The 19310-nt window shown below is 34.1% G+C and overlaps 2 protein-coding genes across 6 annotated transcripts; one reads left to right on the top strand and one right to left on the bottom strand.

Annotated features, from left to right (window-relative positions):
• The first annotated feature begins 572 nt into the window (after positions 1-572).
• LOC130946408 (TPD1 protein homolog 1-like) lies at positions 573-3640 on the top strand. Its single transcript, XM_057875147.1, has 3 exons — positions 573-1074; positions 1378-1509; positions 2187-3640. Exons 1-3 carry the CDS (start codon positions 981-983, stop codon positions 2543-2545), a joined length of 585 nt encoding a protein of 194 aa, XP_057731130.1. The 5' UTR covers positions 573-980; the 3' UTR covers positions 2546-3640.
• Positions 3641-5413: 1773 nt separating this feature from the next.
• On the bottom strand, positions 5414-12461 carry LOC130944543 (membrane-anchored ubiquitin-fold protein 3). Of its 5 annotated transcripts, none has more exons than XM_057872901.1 (4): positions 12298-12461; positions 11901-12093; positions 7281-7451; positions 5414-5646 (listed from the first exon to the last, which is right to left on the bottom strand). In XM_057872901.1, exons 2-4 carry the CDS (start codon positions 12028-12030, stop codon positions 5591-5593), a joined length of 357 nt encoding a protein of 118 aa, XP_057728884.1. In that variant the 5' UTR covers positions 12031-12093; positions 12298-12461; the 3' UTR covers positions 5414-5590. The 5 variants fall into 5 exon arrangements, with proteins under 5 accessions (XP_057728884.1, XP_057728885.1, XP_057728883.1 ...); XM_057872902.1 differs by having other exon boundaries at positions 11901-12118; positions 12298-12446; XM_057872900.1 differs by having other exon boundaries at positions 11901-12118; positions 12165-12425.
• Between the last annotated feature and the right edge of the window lie 6849 nt (positions 12462-19310).

Raw genomic sequence — 19310 nt, 5'->3', positions numbered from 1 at the left:
TTTGTATACATTATATTTTACATCAGTCTTAAAAAGAAAAGTTTGAAATTTTTTAATTAATTTTTTTATAATATTTAAAAATAAAAAATTACTAATTTATTCATTAAATTCAATTATATATATTTTTAAAAAAATCTAGATTTATACAAGACAAACTCACATATATTTATCTTCGTTAAATTTTACATCAAATATATTTAATTATCTAATAAATTTTTAATGATTAACTTTACCTAAAAACAAATACACAATGTTCAAATTTTATAATCTATAAAATTTATTTTAAAAAAAATCACTTTTAATTCTTTTTTCTTGGAAAAAAAAAACATTTAAACCCCACAGTGATAGAGTGGTAGAGGTTGAGGCAGTAATGCAGTGTGTGTGGCGCGCGCTCTGTTTCTCATTATGCGTCTCTGTGGGGCCCCCTTCCCTAAATCTTGAACCCTCTCTGCCACCCTTGTCTCTTCGTCTCCTCTTCCTCCTCCTCCTTCTCCTTCTTCTTCTTCTTCTTCTTTGTGCCTCCACTCCACCATTTCCTATCATAGCTGGCATGTTTCGCATTCAATCGATTCAGTTTCAATTTCAACGCTATCTCCCTATCTATCTATACACAACACACCTTTTCTTTTTCTAACGTATCACCATAGCCCCGTGACTCACACATACACTATACATTCACCTTTTTCTTTCTAATCGACGCCTCATTCATACATCACATGTCCCTTTATAAATTATTATTTTATTTTCGTTATTATTAATAATACTTAATAATTGATAATATATATAAAGATCGCTCTCTTTTCATATTTTTTTTTCAAGTGCAGACTGCAGCAGAGTGAGGTCTCAGTCTCGGTCTCGGTCTTAGTCTCAGTCTATAGACGACGGTTTTCTTTTTTTTTTTTCTCACTTTTTTCGGTGTCTCTGACTGAGTCAACTCGCTCCGATTCCACTCGCTGCTTTCGTTTTCTTCTTCTTCTTCAATGGAGTTTCGTTCGGTTAAACGGATCCTTCTTACGTTAGCGGTTTCCGTCTTCTCCTTCGCGACACTCGTTACTGTTCTTCGCCTCGTCAACGGTACGTGAACCTTCTACTTCTACAACCTTTTTTTTTCCTAAATCATCGCGCTTCTAAACCTAGTTTTCTTCATCGGTTTCGTTATTTAGTAAATGATACTGTAATTTTTTGAAGAAAATCGGATTCGTACTAGTATTTAAATGTTGTTGAAGATAATCATGTGATTCTCGGTTATGGCAACTGTGCCTTATTGTTTCTAGTTTCTACTTCTGTTTCTAGTTCTTGAGGAACATTGGAGGTTTTTTTTTTTTTTGGTTTATTTAGTTTGTTTTATTTATTATTTGTTGTTAATGGCGTTTTCAGGCTTTGGTTGTGGTGACTGTAATGGGACCGGAACCGGAACCGGAACTGGAACCGCCGTGTCGGTGTCTCTGAAAGTGGAGGAGGAAGGAGCCAACGTGCACCGCAAGCTTCTTAATCATCGTAGTAGTAATGGTAAAAATGCAAAAACAGTAATGGCTTGATTCTTATTATTATAATCATCATAATGATTTAATAATACTAATTATTATTAGGATTAATTATGACTCAGCTTTGGAATATATTTGTTATTTTTTTTAAGGGATATATTTGTTATTGTTATTTCAAGTTAAATGATGTTAAATTAGTACTTGGCGCTAGTTTTTCTTTTCAATAATTGGTATGACTTTTGAGTTTTAATTTTTTATAGCCTTTGTTGTTTGTGGTATATTGTTTTTGGCTTGATTCCCTTGCTGTCCTCCCTTTTTTTGCATTAAATAAAATAACTCCATACTGAAAGAATGTCAATTTTTGTCTTCTTGTTGCTTCCTTTCTGTGTTTTTTTATTTTTTACACTTTTACTAGTAATTTGATGCAAAAAAAAGGTAGTAAAGTATTGATGTATTGTTTTTTCAAAATACAGAAACAGCCCTTTCTATTTTTACTTTGTTAATCTTCGTGTTCTTTGTTCTGCAATGATTCATCTACCGTTCAACCTTTTTTTTCTTCTTTTTTCCATTCGGTAATAGTTCTTTTTGGGGTTTGTTTTTGACACTTTAACAAGTAATTTGATGCAAAAAGGGGATAGTAAAGTGTTTGGTTTCTGTTGTGTATATCAATGTTTTTAGTTTTCTTTTCCTGTTGTTGATCAGTGGCAGGCACAGGCACTGGAGTGGTGGAACCTAACAGAATATGGGGTGACAACAAGTGCAGCAAATCAGATATAGTGATAAGCCAAGGTCCCACGGCCCCACTACCGAGTGGGATACCAACATACACAGTTGAGATAATGAACATGTGTGTCAGTGGCTGTGACATCTCAAGGATACACCTCACCTGTGGCTGGTTCAGCTCTGCAAGGCTCATCAACCCCAAAGTCTTCAAGAGGCTTAGATACAACGATTGCCTTGTTAATGATGGAAGGCCTTTGCTCAATGGTGCAACCATTTCATTCCAGTATGCCAATACCTTCCTTTATCCTCTCTCTGTTTCTTCTGTGTCCTGTATTTGATGAATTCTGTCAACAACCCTTTATATTGATGAACGATGACACATCACTACCACCACCCACCATAGGCACACTCAACTCCATTTTGGACTTGGTGATTTGGTCATGGTCTGAGAGAATGGTTGACATGATCATGTTTGGTGTTTTTTTGGTTGATTTTGGGTTATTGGGGGAGAATAGGTCATATGGTGAACTGGGGTGGTTTGGAATTTTTTTTGGATGAATTTTTTTGGACATGTATATACACAAATATAGGTAAATCAATCATCATGGTATATTCCAAATGTATTTTTCACCTACTTGTCTGCAGTTTGGATGGGTCTTTGAAATGTGATCAGATCAGAGGAATGTGGTTAAAAGTTTTGTACAAATATTATAATAGAATATAGGAAATAGTAGAGGGTGAGGACTACTTACTACTTAGGACAAAGTTCCATACTCAATTCCCTTCCCTTCCCTTCCCTTCCTTTGTTTTAATGCATTTATCTCTTTTTGTTTTCTTTTGGGGTATGATGATATTGGTACACACAACTTATTAACCATTACCCCACTTGGGTAGGTTCATTAATAGAACTGTACAAACTACAAAGCATTAATAGCAAGTGAATTACTACTACCCACCTGCTAAAAATGTTGAGTTTCTCTAAGCATTGAACTCCTTTTCTACTGATAAATTTAAGGGAAACTTAGTTGGAAAGAAACAAGAAATAATGGATAGGTCCCCTACTTTTATTCATTCTCTGTGCCGTTGAAAATTTTCCTTCTCAGTGTGATGTATGTTCCTATGTAATGTATAGTGCATTGTGTGTGACCCGGGTGGCCCGTGACATATCATAATGTTTCTACCAAAATCCACCGAAAAATACCTAGTCCTATTCCTTTACCATAAATATTAATATCATTCACGCTTGTGCGAAAGAATAAAGGGAAGTTGGGTTTGCATTATAGTAAGGGAATTCAATACCTTGTCTTATTCTTGCCCCCAGAGTGGGGTGATGTCATGGTGGGGATTCAAAGTATGCACTCTGTTGTAAAAGGTATCGATTTATTAATTGATTGAGACAATGATTCTGTCGCTGCATTCATCATTCTAAAGAATCTTGGTGAGATTAGTTAATTAGTTATCATAGTTTATAAATTTACTAAAGGTAGTCTTATTTGATTAATTTTAGAGATTTTCAGCACATTAAAGATGTAGAACTTATATTTTAATGTAAAATTCGTGCGTTATTGAAAAGCAGACTTGACGACTCAGCTGAATTTCAGGTTATAGATTGTCAATAAAAATATTTGAAAAAAACGATGTTGATGAATTAAATTATTTTGCATCGATTATCAGATGTAGTTTACATGATGACGAGATTTGAAATCATACTACAAATTTATTATGAATTTCGAGGAGACAGAATAAAGAGCTTTTTTTTTTTGAATAAAAAACATCTAGTTTCTAAATCTAGTAAAGAGCAGAGGACGTATGTTTTTGTGCGCAGGGTTATTTTGCAGGCAATAATAGCGAAATAAAAAAATGTTTTATAGCATTATTGCAAAGTATAAACAAATTCACTAGTTTTTATTTTTGATATTTATATTTTAAAGTCAGTAAAAATTAAATATTCCTATGTAAATTTAAATAAAATATATAAAAAAATTAAAATTAATATGAATAAAATTTTATTATGTATTTTTGTTCAAATTTAAAATAGAACGATTAAAAAATTATTATAATTCATTCGCAAGTAAGAAATCAATTATCAGAATTTTTGAAATGGAACAAGTTAATCTAATGTATAGTCCTCAATTTTAGCATCGAAACTAAAACTTGAATTTTCTGAAGTTAGAACTCCTCTGTCGCCAGTATATGCTATATACACTTTTTAACATCCAAAGCCAGAAACAAACAAGATGACTACCGAAAAATAGAGATGAGCACTATTGCTACGATCTTATTTACTGCCAATATTTACGAATATAGCATGAATTGTACACGCGAGAAATCAGAATGAAGGTACGAAAATGTTGGTTTCATAACAGGTTTGGTTCATGTTACATCAACTGCTCTATCTTCATATGATGTTGCACACGTTACATCATCATTATAATACTATATTACTATATCATTGCTACAACTTTAGTTCAACTCCATCCATCATGATTTCAAGTTGGAATATTCATTCCAATGCACCTTCTTAATTATAGATATTTGAATTTGTAGATCAATTAGGGTGTATTATATAGACCTATAATTAAGTAGAAATACACTTGGAAATTTTGATTTAATATGCGTACACTAAGTGAGGTCAACATCATGGTAATAACAAGTATAAAGAAACAACGGTGTTAAGTCTAAATATCAGAAAATCCAAAACCAATTTGGATTAGTCGAATAGTCAGCTCACTCATCCGTTTAAGCAAATATTGAGAGTTTAAATCCCGCATTGTACATACAATAACCCATTAGCGAGCAACATATCCTTAAATAAAGTTTAGATCCGCAGCATGGATTAATCATTGGCCCATCAAGCCGAGGAATATTGTGACCAACCAAAAAAAAGTCTAAATCTCAAAAAAGTTAATGTAATTCATCTTTGATTTGTATTTTTTCTTTTTCATTTTTAGGGCCATTAATAGTCAAATACTGCCTAAGAATAGAATTCCTGAGACTTACCAATATACCCATACACATGTTTAACAAAACGTCATCATACCCAATGAATGGTAGCAATAAGCGGCTATTATGTCATCATCAATTCTTCAGAACTTTGTAATGAAAGAATGACATTTTTTGAGAAAGTCACAACTACTAAGACACTTCTTTTTTGTGATAGGGTATCCTCCATCATCATAATATAATATTATAAAAAACTATATATGTATACACATACTTTACACATTGAATGTTGAAAACTGAAAACACGAGTTTGTTTTTTTTTTTTCCTTTTTTTTTGGTCCAAGCATATTGATGATTTCTGTAGTTTACCAGTGGTGATGATACTTGATACTGATGAATTAAGGATTGAGGATGTCCCAAAATATGAAACCAGATTGTCCTCACAAAATGGAACAAGCACAGACAATCTTCTTGGGTGAATCATCAATCTTCTTTTCTGTTCATGAAATGATATACAAGAAAAAGAAAAATGTCATTCTGGACAGTTTCTGCAATCCTTCAAATTAAAGCATAAATCTACAGTTGATCACATGCAAAAAGCACTCCTCAATGCCCCCATCACATGTGAATTCAAACTTTCATCTTCATAATCTTGAGATGTACTATTAGTGTAAAGTGTTTATTAGACTATCAACCTCTAATATTTTAGGGTTAATTACACTTCATCCCTTGTTAAACTTTACACCATATGTAGTTTAGTCACGAAATGTTAATTGATTTCTATTTTCATTTTTAGTGTTTCTGTTTTTTGAATTTTACGAAGAAAAAGTTGAAAACAGTGGAAATAACAATATCCCATTTTTACTATTTTCAATTTTTTCTTTACCGAATCCTGAAAACAGAAAACATTGAAAATAAAAAACTCAAACCAAACAGATGCTAAACTTTCCTAAATGTGCATCTTATCTAAAATAAGTGTAGCATACACCTCCCCTTGAACTTGGGATTATGTGCAAAACACTCCCTTCTCTAAATATGTAAGTTTGACAACCTAAACTTTGTGAAAAATTAATGGAAAATTTGCCAACATGACGATTTTGCACATTCGGGCAATTCCGAGGGATTAATTTGCATAATTTTAAAGTTTATGATGAATGATTCTCCTCCTTACCCTCCACATTATTAGAATAGAAAAAATAACAATAGAAAAAAGCCTTACCCCATTATGATGCATCACTTAACCAAAGAAAGAAATGTGCACAATGGAACAATGGTAAGAGCTACATTATTGTTTGACTTGAAAATATAACCCAAAAACAGCAATCAATAATAAATCAGAAGCAGTGGTTGGATGGTGTGGCAAATAATCTGTTTCAAGAAGTAATATATGATAACCAATTTTGCATAAAATGGTATCTGACCACCATATACAGAATAGGAGGATAAACACAAAAACATGATAACTCCCCCATTCATATGCTACTTTTTTGGCATTTGTTATTGACATTTCAGATCGAAAGAACTGAAGATTCCTTGCTTCCTATACAAACTGCTCCAAATGTGGAAAAATAAAGATTCTCATTGACACAAAAATATTGACCAGCTTGTTCATACCTAAAACTAGCACTTGATATTATAAATCAGGTTAGAATGTCATGGTGAAAAAATGGTATTATCAAAAGCCTGTCACATGCATCTGCATGACCTATATTAATTTTGGTTATCACCACCTAGTTTCCTTTGACATTCTTGACCCAAATTTTGGCATGAAAAGAAAACTTAAAAAGAAAAAAAAGATCCCATCTGTTGAAATCTATGGAAATGAGTAGGGTGCTCCCACAAACTATGGTTTTATTCCAGCTTTACATTATCTATTTGATTTAAAAAAATTGAAATTTGAAATACTCTGGAGAGGAGCTTAAACCAATCCATCAATGAATATTAGGGGACATGTTAAATTAATAACCACCGCCAAAAAGAACAAATATTCAAACAAATATGATATATAAACAGCAGTAATTGATGTAAACAATTAGATAAATGATAAAAAAAGTAAAAATATCTGATGTCCCAAATTTAATGTTACTAAAACTGGTGCACTCATATATGTATAAATCAATACAAACGTACCAGGTTTTGTTTTTGCAGGAGATGGCTGTACAACAACATGCATTATTATGACACCGCCTGCAACATCAGCAAATGGTACTTTACATTGACCAACAGTCTTGTTGTTTTCCAATATTTTACCAGAATTAATCAATTTCACTTCATTTGCTGCCTTTGGGGTGACTGTTTTGCCTACAATCAAATGGGGAAAAAAAATGAGAGAACATGAAACTAAATAGAAGGAAAGATACTCCATAAGAATGATACTCAGGATAAGAGCTTTATACAACTATAGCTATACCTTATTCTAAATAAGGTGTAAACAAGAACCCAATTCAGCCACACAAATAATCATTTGTAAACAAGTTGATTGAATCAGTAAATACCACATTTTGTTACGGATAACCATGATTAATTCCCCCCTTATAACATCTATTCGGGGAAATAAGGGAATTTCATAGGGTCCTCAATCTGAAATGCATGATAGCAAAGTGAAGAACTTTGCAAGCAAAATTTCCATTTCAGTTAGGCCAAGAAAAATATGTATTGTGTGTTATTTCTTATTTGATATCATGTATTTTAGTTCGACATAATTTCTTATGGTCCTAAGATTGACATAAAAAGACAAAGGAGGGCCTTGGGTTTGTAGTATAGCAAAAGGCAGGGATATGTCCCTTAACCCATCCATTTGATGCTGGTATAAGGGAAAGGAACAACGGGCTAAAACCCAAGAGCTCTATTGTTGAGAAAGGCACCAAAAATTACTGGCTCTTTCTAAAGTTTATGGGATTTACAACCAAAGGTAGGGTGAAATCAAAGGAATGGATCATATCAAATCCTTAGTGGTGCTTAAAGCAATTGTTTGGCAACCAAAGTTATTGAAGAATTCAGACTGTCAATAGAAAGTATTAGTTCATTCATAATGGAGGTAGGAATGACCAAAAAAACACAAAAAAGATAAACAAAAAGGAGATGGAATTTGAAAGTGCTGGTAGTGTAAGATAATATAACATCTGTTTCCCCTAAATGAAGCTTGAGGGGATGAAGGTACTTCTTGTTCTTGACTTGTAGGCGATTCTTGGAGGGGGAGAAGATAACTTCCAAGAGCCGGAACTTCATGAATGAAGCAGGGAAGACATGACTCTTGAGGGTTATCCTGCCTTATGCAGAATCTAAATCTTATAGAAAACCACAATGGTGTTGAAAGAGAATGAAGAGAAGTATTACTTTAATGAGAATGGAATTTTTTCATTCGAAATTTCACATGATCAAGTCCTGTATTGTTTCTTTTAGCATTGATCACGAAGGTGAAAGCATGTGTGGGATGCATAAGAGTATAATCAACGGTGTAAAATAACATGACTTGGTCATATGGATTTTGCTTGAGAGGATCCAATTCGATTAGTTACCTCATCCAAAAGCATCAGCCCAAGGGTCATCAATTTCTTTCTAAGACGTGCCACAAGCATTACATGAATTCCAAGACTTAATCTAACTTACAAGATTAAGACCTATAAGAGAGTAAAACAATGCTATTATATTAAAGGAGGATGAAATCCCAACCAAAAAACTCCAAAGATATCCTCACTACCAAAAGAATGAGTCTGAGAACAAAGTGGCTGAAGTGTTACATGCTAGAGCTATAAGGCATAATACCAGAAAAATTTCAAAATTTCAATCTTCGATGAGCTTCATGATATACTAAGGCAAATCTCCTTACACATGGCTTGATAACCAAAATCCACTAATGCCTGAAATTTGGAAGAGGAATGGGAATTATTTAAGCTATTAACCAATTGGCATAACCAAAAACTCATAATACCCGTCATAGGGATGTCTTACAAAATTTGTTCTCAAGCCATGGTTGAGGAGATCTGACTAGGTATTTTTGGATGACATGCTTATATACAGCAAGAATATGAAGCATATAGAGAAGATTTGAGAATTGAGATTAGTTTTGCAGCTGATAAGACAGTGTCACTTATTAACAATAGAATAACTTGCAGCTTCAGGCAGGTTAAACTGGTGCATCTAGGAGCAAATCTTCATTAAAGGGTGGCAACTTACCCCAAGAAAATGTAAGCCATAGAGGAGGAGCCAACCTCCACAAGTTTGAAAAGGGTTGGGAGGAATCCTTCAGTTAACAGTACTATAGGAGGTTACTTAAAAAAACATATGGTAAGATTGCTTGACCTATGACCCAATTAACTGTGTGTTAAGTACCTAAGAAAGTCGGAAACCACAACTTAAAAGTTAGCTATTGAGGGGAAAGAACCATTCTCTTTAAATACAACATCAAACATCCCATACTACCTGATGTGGGACTTTGGGCACTGCAGAATACCCAAGTCCCTAACACCAAGGACATTTTTCAGTTGGGAATAGAGGAAGATTTGATCACAGATGAGAAACTTTAGTATTATGCAAGAGTTACTATTAATCCAAACTCCCGTCAAGGTCTCCGAGTGCAGAAGGGAAATTGAAGTAGGGCAGAATTACCTAGGGGATCCTAGAAAATCCATTTGTTAATGCAAGAATAGAGAGAATCCCATGACTCACTTCACTTTCAAGGGGTCACTCCAAATTTCAGAGAAACTACAGAAGAATATCAACCCTATTGTATTTTGAAGGGCTACATATTTAGCACTTTCTCCATAAAGCCTCCCACACCTATTCTAGCTAATACATGGACTGATTTGTATATGGATTTTGCTATGAGGGCTACCAAAGACTATTATGAGCTTGGATACTGTAATGGTGCTGGTGAATCAACTCACCAAATTTGCACATTTTGTTGCACTGCTCACCTGCAAAGGGTAAGCTTTGATTCACTACTGCTACCACCCTCCATCAATGGACAATCCGAAGTGGTAAGTACTTAGGTGTCTTTCTGATTTTAAACCTGAGAGTCAGCCAGTGGTTGAGTTGTCCAGAATATTGGTATGACACCAATTACAATTCAACCTCAAAAGCTAACCTATTCAAGATTTGATACAGGTATGAACCAACTGCTGCAAGATCAAAATCAGAAAATGCATAAAAATAAGGAGCTCTTTCCTCAAAACAGGATGAAAGTTCAGGTGCATATACATAAAATAGTCAAAGCTGGAAATTGGGAAGAAAGTTTATATAAAGATACAGCTTTATAAGTTGCAGTCCTTGCCAATAGAGTGAATTGAAAATTCAATTCACGCTTTTATGATCCATATTATATGAAGCCAATGAAAAGGTCAAGTGGGAATAAATGGCAGAGAAAGTTAACAAGTCAGCAGGAATTACAGGTCAAATGGCAGAACCTCCCACGCTTTGAAAACTCGTTGGATCTTACATTCAACGGGGACTTCCTACATTTCACCTTGAGGATATGATGGATTTTGAAAGGGGATTTTGATAGGAACCCCAAGCCTACTAAGGCAAAAAATTTCATCAAATTTTATGAAAGAATGGGAGTAGAAACAAGAAGAGGTTGTTAAGCTAACTAGGTGAGAAAATTTGAATGGTCATTTATGCCCAATAGTAATATACATGGTGGAAGTTGAATTTCCATGCTGGATAATCTTACTTTACAAGCTTCTGAAGTTGAATTTCCCTGCTGGAATATTAGTTCCAATAGTAATATACACAGATTTTTTTTTCTTTCTTCCCTTATGTGAATAGGAGCTAGTTGTTATCAAGGTCAAAGAAAGAGTTCAAATTATCAAAATCAAATGTAATACTTGTAAAGGTATAAGCAAAACAAAAGTTTTCTATTCATAAGCAAGAAATTTGTGATGAAACATGCATCTTGCAATATCATGCTTCACATAGGAATTGACATCCATATCCTAATTCCTAAATAGGTGTGGTGTTGTTGCACCAACTAAGGCATGTATGATGAATGACTGTTGGGACTAAAACACTGCAAAAAAGAATGTATGGAAGAGGATTGGAAAGGAAAAGGAACGAAAGCATGGAAGCTTTGGTGCAGCCAAAACCTAATTTTGGATGCTTTTCAGAAGAGGGGACACAAAAGGAAAATGAAAGAGTGTGTGAAGGAGGACGGACTTCCTCTTCTTTACATGTTTTAAGGAATGGAGGGGTTCCCTCCTGTTTGTTCAGTAGTTGAAATCTATGCAAAAACACTTCCTCCTGGCTGCTGAGAGTTTCGGCGAGGAAGTGTTTTGGGACCTTGAGGGAAAACAAAAGATCACCACCTCATTCTTTCCCTTTATATATATCGAATGATACCAGCCGAATCAAATTTTACTTGACAAAATAACTACAGAAGCCAAAGAAACCAAAGCTACCATAATTTAGCTTTAAGAAGAGACTTACAAATGCTGAATCCAACTGTAAACTCCCAAAATTAACTAATTACACAAGCCTGATATGCATATTTACATCACATGATCACACATAAAATGACAAACTTATCAGAAACAATAAAACATAGTATCAAACATTAAAATTCGACATATCAATGCATTCCCCTACTCATATGAATCAATAATCATGAACATACAGCAACTAATATAGCTCAACAAGTGAAAAACGCAAAATCAAACACCCAAAAATGGACATAAACACTAAGCAGCATCAAAACACCCAAAAAAAAAAGCATAATTCAGGGGGAAAGTAAACAAGTGATGATGAAGTTAGAACCTTTTGGCCAATCTGAGACAACCCTTTGTTTGAGAACATCAACTGTGGCTGCTGAAGAGTACCTGAATGGCCCCATATCAGACCCATCGTACAATCTGAACTTTATGTCCACCAACTCCTCTTCCGGCATTTCACTCCAATTTCAATTTCTTCTCCTTCTTCACTATTCACTTTTCTTCTCCAAACCCAGTTCCTAAAAATTTTCAATTGAAGTGGATCTGTAATTTTGTAATCATAATCATACACACAGAGAGAAAAACTTACCCAAAGATTTGAACTTTGATTTTTGATTTACCAAAAGCAACAGAAGAACTAAGAACTAAGAAGACCCAAAAGTTAAAAAAGAATAAAAATTGTGAAAAAAAAAAGAAATAAAAAATTGGAATTTGTAAAGTGCCTTGGTGGATCAGTGATTCTCTCAGAGGAAGACTTAGTTTGACTTCTCTGGGGATTTGGGAACGAAGCGAAAATGCTCTTCTTGTTCCTCTTCTCTTTTCTTCTTCGACAGTGTTTTTGTTGTAATAATAATAATAATAATAATAATAGTAACAAAGGACAAATAGATCCTAATTTTTTATCTAGAATATAAATAAGTGATTTACTAATTAAAAATATAAAAATATTTTTTATTATCTAACATTTAAGTCTTCCGTAAAATATGAAAAATTTAAATATTTCGCATTTAAAAAATTTAAAAACGTTATTACATTTTTTATTATCTACAAATTTAAATATTTTTAAATTAAAAAATTAAAAAATAATTTATTTATTTTCTAATAATAATAATAATAATAATAATAATAATAATAATAATAATAATAATAATAGGAAATATATGACGGACAAATGTCACAAATTCTATTTAGGAGGAAGACTTTGGATAGAAGAAGACTTGGATTTTTTTTTCTTAATTGTGTGTGTCTACTTAGATTTTGCATTAAGAAAAAATAATGCATGCTTTAACTTAAATGTCACAAATTCTAATACTCACATGATTATTTTTTCTCCTTGTATGTATGATTATTCATCTATTTAAAAATCATCATTTTAGCTTAAAATTATGTTTAATTTTTATCACACAAGACTTTTAAATTTTAAAATATATTTTTTTATTGCATATAAAACTTAGCACACTATTATTCTGACCAACTCACTTTAATCATATGATTTATATCGTTTTCTACTTCTTCATTATCTTAATTTTTTCTTAAATAATATAATTAATATATTTAAATTTTTTATTTTTAGTATAATTTTTTCCAATTTTACTTTTATGTTAATATTTTCTCTTTTGGTGCAAAAATTAAAACTTCATATACTTCTTTAGTCCTTCTTAATATAATTTATACGTAAATATATATTTCTAAAACTTATATCTACAAATTTAACTTATCATTTAAATCATTATGTGATTCTTTTAAAAATATCATCCACACAAAAATAGATTAATAAGTATCACATGAATTGTTAAATTTTTGGGAGAAAAACAGAATAAAAATATAATATTATATGCGAAGATAGTCAAATTTTTGCATTGAAGTTGTTGTTACATAATACAAGAATCATTCTATTTATAGGATATTACCAACTAACCTCATAAATATTATCTACTAACTACTAACCATTACTAACTTAACTTTCAACTACTAACAACTTTGATAATATTTTAATATGCTCTCGCAAGCTGTGGATGGAAGATGTCAATAATCTCTAACTTTGTTAAGTTTCGATGAGATGGTTAAGGAAGAGGCGTGCAGCGCGATAACGCAGAGAAAGAGGCGTGTAGTGCGAGACGCAAGGAAGAGAGAGGTGCGGCGTGGGCCTGTCATGACAAAGAGGAGGAACAGGTCCTCTGGTCTAGTTAGGGGAAGACGTGAGCAACGTACGGTGATACAGAGGAGGAAGAGGCGTGTGTCGCGGGGCGGCGATTCTGATGGAAAGGAGTAATAGGATTTTTGCTCTATTTCTGTGTTTGAGAGTGAGACAAGAGTGAGATAACCAAAAAGGAGTAGGAAGAAAAAGAAGTGACAGTGACAACAAACTTTGAGAGGCACGTGAAGACGCGTTTCATATCTCAATTACCATAATTTTGGGTAACAGTGGGAGAGAGGGAATGAATTAATGAAATAGCAAAGACAACACTGGGTTATTGCAACGCTCCATATTGAAAACAGAGGATTAATTTAGAGGAGAACAAATATAGAACGGACTAGTGGGATCTTGTGCTACGTTAGAAGATGATTCTGCTATTAGAGAGGAAGAAGATATTGGGGACTGATTATTTGAGTTTGAAAAAGAAGTATGGTGATTTTTCACCAAAAAATTAATGGCTTATCCTTTTCAAAAAGGATACCATAACTCTAATACCATGTTAAATTTTTGGGAAAAGAGCAGAATAAGAATATAATATTATTTGTGAAGATAATGAAGTTGTTGTTACATGATACAAAAATCACTCTATTTATAAAAATATTACCAACTAGTCTCATAAATATCCATCTACTAACTACTAACATTACTAACTTAACTACTAACAACTTTGATAATATTTTAATATAGATGCCACCTAAAAATAATTTTAAAAAATAGAGGTTAATAAACTATTTTTTAAAATATTTTCTCTTTTCTAATATAATGTCTTTTTTCTGTTTTCTCATTTTTTTTCTTTTTTTTTTGCGTATGTCCGTATATTAATTTTTTTATTAATAATCAACTTATGTTTTAAATTTCTCTCTTCTTTTTACCTTAACTTTTGTCTTTTCACTACTTTATATATAGTATAATTAATTATAATTCATAAATTTAAAAATAAAGACTCATATATAATTGTTCCTACCATGATCTAATGCAATGGCCAGATCCAATTAAGCTCAAAAGGCCCAATCCAAAGGGTTGGTCTTTACTGCTCACCCGACTTCTCTAAAAGAGGTCAGATTCAACATAAGCTGGCAATTGAACTTATTCAAATAAGTAACTGCCTTCTAAAATCTCTCACCCACTTCTAGAAGAGATATCTCAACGACCCCAAAATAAAGGGACGGTTATCCACCATCAAAAGTGGAACTACTCCAATGGTGGTTATTGGTTCACCATCTATATATACACTAACATACTCAGGTAAAACTAAGTTCTAATCTTTAAAACCTGCTTAACCCCTTGCTGACTTAGACATTGGAGTATTTTTGTAGGTACCACCCCCATTCTTCAAAATACACAACTCGAATGGCGGCTTCCAAACGCAAAGCTAGTCGGAGACCCCATCCTCAATCATTTGGGCCTTCCCTTTGAGTCCAATCATCCGGTTCTAGGTAAGTCCCGGAACATTGACGCCGTTGCCAAGGAACTTGGAAGATCAACCAGTGATGGCAGACGACCAACAAGAAGATGGACACACCGCATCGAAGTATGAGCACGAACACCAAGACGTGGTTAACAATGACAGGACAATAATATCCCTAAAAACAAACGGAAGGACAACACGGCGAAGGTCCCTCCAAACCCAGGGATCAAAGAGGATTTTCTCTAAAGTTCATCAGTCCGGAAAAGATGGACAGCCCCACTCTGCTGACCTAATGGGACTACTACGTGGTCACCAAGATCGGCTAGAGTAGCTAGAACATGAGTTGGAACGACAGTGTGAAGCGGAACGAAGCCTAAGGAGAGAGATCGAGCGACAAAGAGAGCTTGAAGAAAAGCTCTCAAGGCTGGAATCCAATCTCCGAAATAAGAATTTCTGCAGAGATCGAGAAGACACTCCAATAGGAGAAGAAGACCCATTCATTGAGGATATCATGAGGTCTAAAGTTTCCAGAAACTTTAAAAGCCCCGATGTGGACCTGTATGATGGGGCGACATACCCGAAGCACAACCTCAGTAATTTCAAAAGTCGGATGTATTTAGTCGACGCATCAGATGCCACTCGTTGTAAGGCTTTTCCGACAACCCTAACAAAGGTGGCCATGAAGTGGTTTGATAGCCTCCCCCCCAAGGTCGATAACCAGCTTCGATGATCTCTCGTGCAAGTTCCTCGAGCAATTTTCAATTAAAAAAGACAAGGTCAAGCACGCTCCTAGCCTACTAGGAGTAAAACAGGAGGTTGGAGAACCCCTGAGAGACTACATGGAATGGTTCAACAAAGCGTGCTTGGAAATCCAAGATTTACCTACTGAAGCAGTAATAATGGGCCTCGTTAATGGACTCCAAAAATGACCTTTCTCCTAGTCCATCTCAAAGAGGCACCCGACTTCCTTGAGTGATGTACAAAAACGGTTTGAAAAGTACATCAATATGGAAGAAAACGTCATGTTACAAGAACCCAACTGGCGACTAGGGCACTCCAACCAATCAAAGGAAAAGGAGATGGAGCCCAAGAAAAAGGAATAAGTCGGGTCCGAGAGGCCCATAAGATATCATTCTTACACTCCCCTACGAGTTTTTCTAGTCGATGTTTATAGGAAAATTTGTCATACTGAAAAGCTACTTCCCCCGCGACCAATCAAGAACAAAAAGGGGGGAAGCATCAATGAATACTGCGAGTACCATAAGTTGTATGGACACTCCACTAATGATTGCTACGATCTGAAAAATGTGATAGAAAAACTGGCCAGAGAAGGTCGATTAGACAGATATATCATAGAAAGGTCGGACAATTATGTGAAGAGAAAAAGAGACGATGAAGGTCACGGACGAAGAAGTCCACCCCCACAAACCCCCGAACGACATATTCATATGATATCTGGAGGCTTTGCAGGAGGATGGGTGACCAAATTATCTCGAAAAATACATTTGAAATAAGTCTACCAAGTCGGGAATGAAGGACCCGACCTTCCAACCATTTTCTTCACCAAAGAAGATGGACAAGGTATTGTGCCTGGGCACGATGACCCAGTAGTAATCACCATGATTCTCGCTAACGCTTATCTACATATAACTCTAGTGGATCAAGGGAGCTCGGCAGACATCCTGTTCAAGCCAGCATTCGACAAGCTGAGACTGGACGAGAAGGAGTTAAGAGCCTACCCTGACACTCTCTTCGGATTAGGGGACACTTCCATTAAACCATTGGGCTTCATTTCTCTACACACCACTTTTGGAAAGGGGGTAAAATCCAAAACCCTAAGCATTGACTTCATTGTCGTCGATGTAACTTATGCATATAACGCCCTGATAGGCAGAACAACCCTAAATCGACTTCGAGCAGTGGTTTCTACCCCCATCTTTTCATGAAGTTCCCAACACCGAAATGGATTGACACCATCAGGAGAGATCAGAAGTTGACGAGAAAGTGTTACAACGAAAGCTTTAACCTAAGTGGTAAAGGCAAAGAAGTCAACACCGTTGAGCTCGGATGAGTCTGAGTTAAAGAAGAGTTACGACCACAGCCTGGAGGAAAGACTGAAGAGATACAGATAGGACAAGACGTCGGAAAGAATAAGGCATGTCCAAAAGACCCATATCATCTACCAAACATTGATATCCTAGTGGGCTCCAACTCGGGGTATCAATACTTGTCATTCATGGATGCTTACTCGAGGTATAACCAAATTCCGATGTACAAGCCTGGCCAAGAAAAGACGTCGTTCATCACGTCCAGGGCAAATTATTGCTACGTGGTCATGCCATTTGGATTAAAATAAAAATGCAGGGGGCCACATATCAAAGGCTGGTGAATAAGGTGTTTGCACCTCATCTGGGAGAGTTAATGGAGGTATACGTAGACGATATGCTGGTGAAAACCAAGGATGACGCCTGCCTCTTGGACGATCTCTCGAAAGTCTTCGGCACCATAAGAGCACACGTGATGAGACTAAATTCCCATAAATGCACCTTTGCAGTGAAGGCTAGAAAATTTCTAGGATTCATGCTAACACAAAGGGATTGAAGCTAACCCCGACTTAAACATCCCCGAATTCAATTAATACTCGAATCCAACTCGCAAATAAGAGATCGGACTTGAGTATGGGCACTGTTCCTACCTTGACCCAATGCAATGGCTAGACCCAATTAAGCTCAAAAGACTCAATCCAAAGGGTTGGCCTTCACTGCTCACCCGACTTCTCCAAAAGAGGTCGGATTCAACATGAGCTGGCAGTTGAACTTATTCAAATAAGTAACTGCCTCCTAAAATCTCTCACCCACTTCTAGAAGAGATATCTCAACAACCCTAAGATAAATGGACGCTTATCCACCATCAGAAGTGGAACTACTCCAACTGTGGTTATTGGTTCACCATCTCTATATATATACTGACACACTCAAATAAAATTAAGTTCCAATTTTTAAATCCTGCTTAACTCCTTGCTGACTTAGGCATCGGAGTGTTTTTGCAGGTACCACCCCCCATTCTTCAAAACACACAACTCAGACAGCGGCTCCCAAACGTAAAGCTAGTCGAAAACCCATCCTCAATCATTTGGGCCTTCCCTTTGAGTCCAATCATCTGGTTCTTAGATAAGCCCTGAAACAATAATTATATTCATGTAAAATTAATAATTAAATATTATAAAATAATTTGATATGTTCATGTGTAGTCATAACGAAAACAACTTATAGAACGATGTCGTTCTACGTTTGTTTTTAAAGACAGGATAGAATATGACACTGAGACAGAAACAATATGATGGAGATACTAAAAATTATCTTTTGTGTATTATGTTTGGATACGATGTACAAGACACTAATGTAATATCTAATATTATGTTTAGATACACATGGACAAGACTAAAATAGCCATGTGATTCTAAATTTTCTACATTAAGTACAAACTAATTTAATAAAGGATGAGTATGTAGGAGTACAGACAGAACTTGAAAAAAGTGTTTGAAAAGGCAAAAAATTTTAATAAAAAATATACTAGTATTTATATTAAAATAAAATTTATAAATATAATTATTTTATTTTTAAATTTATTATTAATATATAGAAATACATATGATTAAGATTAACAAAAAAATAAATCTAAATTTGATTAATAAAAAATTTTATTTAAATTAATAAGCTAAATTAATTTTAAATAAAAAATTAATTTTAAAAAAATTCATTTTTATAAAAAAAAATTAGTTTTTGCACATAAAAATTTATTTTTATTTAAAAAACTAATTTTTTAATTTAAAAACTGATTTTTTTTCAAAAAAACTGATTTTTCTTTAAATTATATAAAATCAATTACAATTTATAATTTTTTTAAATATTTTAAAAGATTAATTTTATTTTTGATAATATTTATTTTTAAAAAGTTTTAAGATTAATTATTTTTATTATAAATTAAATAATATAATATAAGGTTAAAATGGTATTGAAATAAAAACGACAAAAAAAAATTATCTACCCCAATAAATAATTTTATAAAAAGAAGATGATACTTAAAAAAGAAAAAAATAGAAAAAGAATAGGAAGAAAAAATTACCTCTC

This window comes from Arachis stenosperma, chromosome 8 (genome assembly GCF_014773155.1).
Source record: "Arachis stenosperma cultivar V10309 chromosome 8, arast.V10309.gnm1.PFL2, whole genome shotgun sequence".
Lineage (NCBI taxonomy): Eukaryota > Viridiplantae > Streptophyta > Magnoliopsida > Fabales > Fabaceae > Arachis > Arachis stenosperma.
This window is presented reverse-complemented; position numbering and strand designations above follow the sequence as displayed.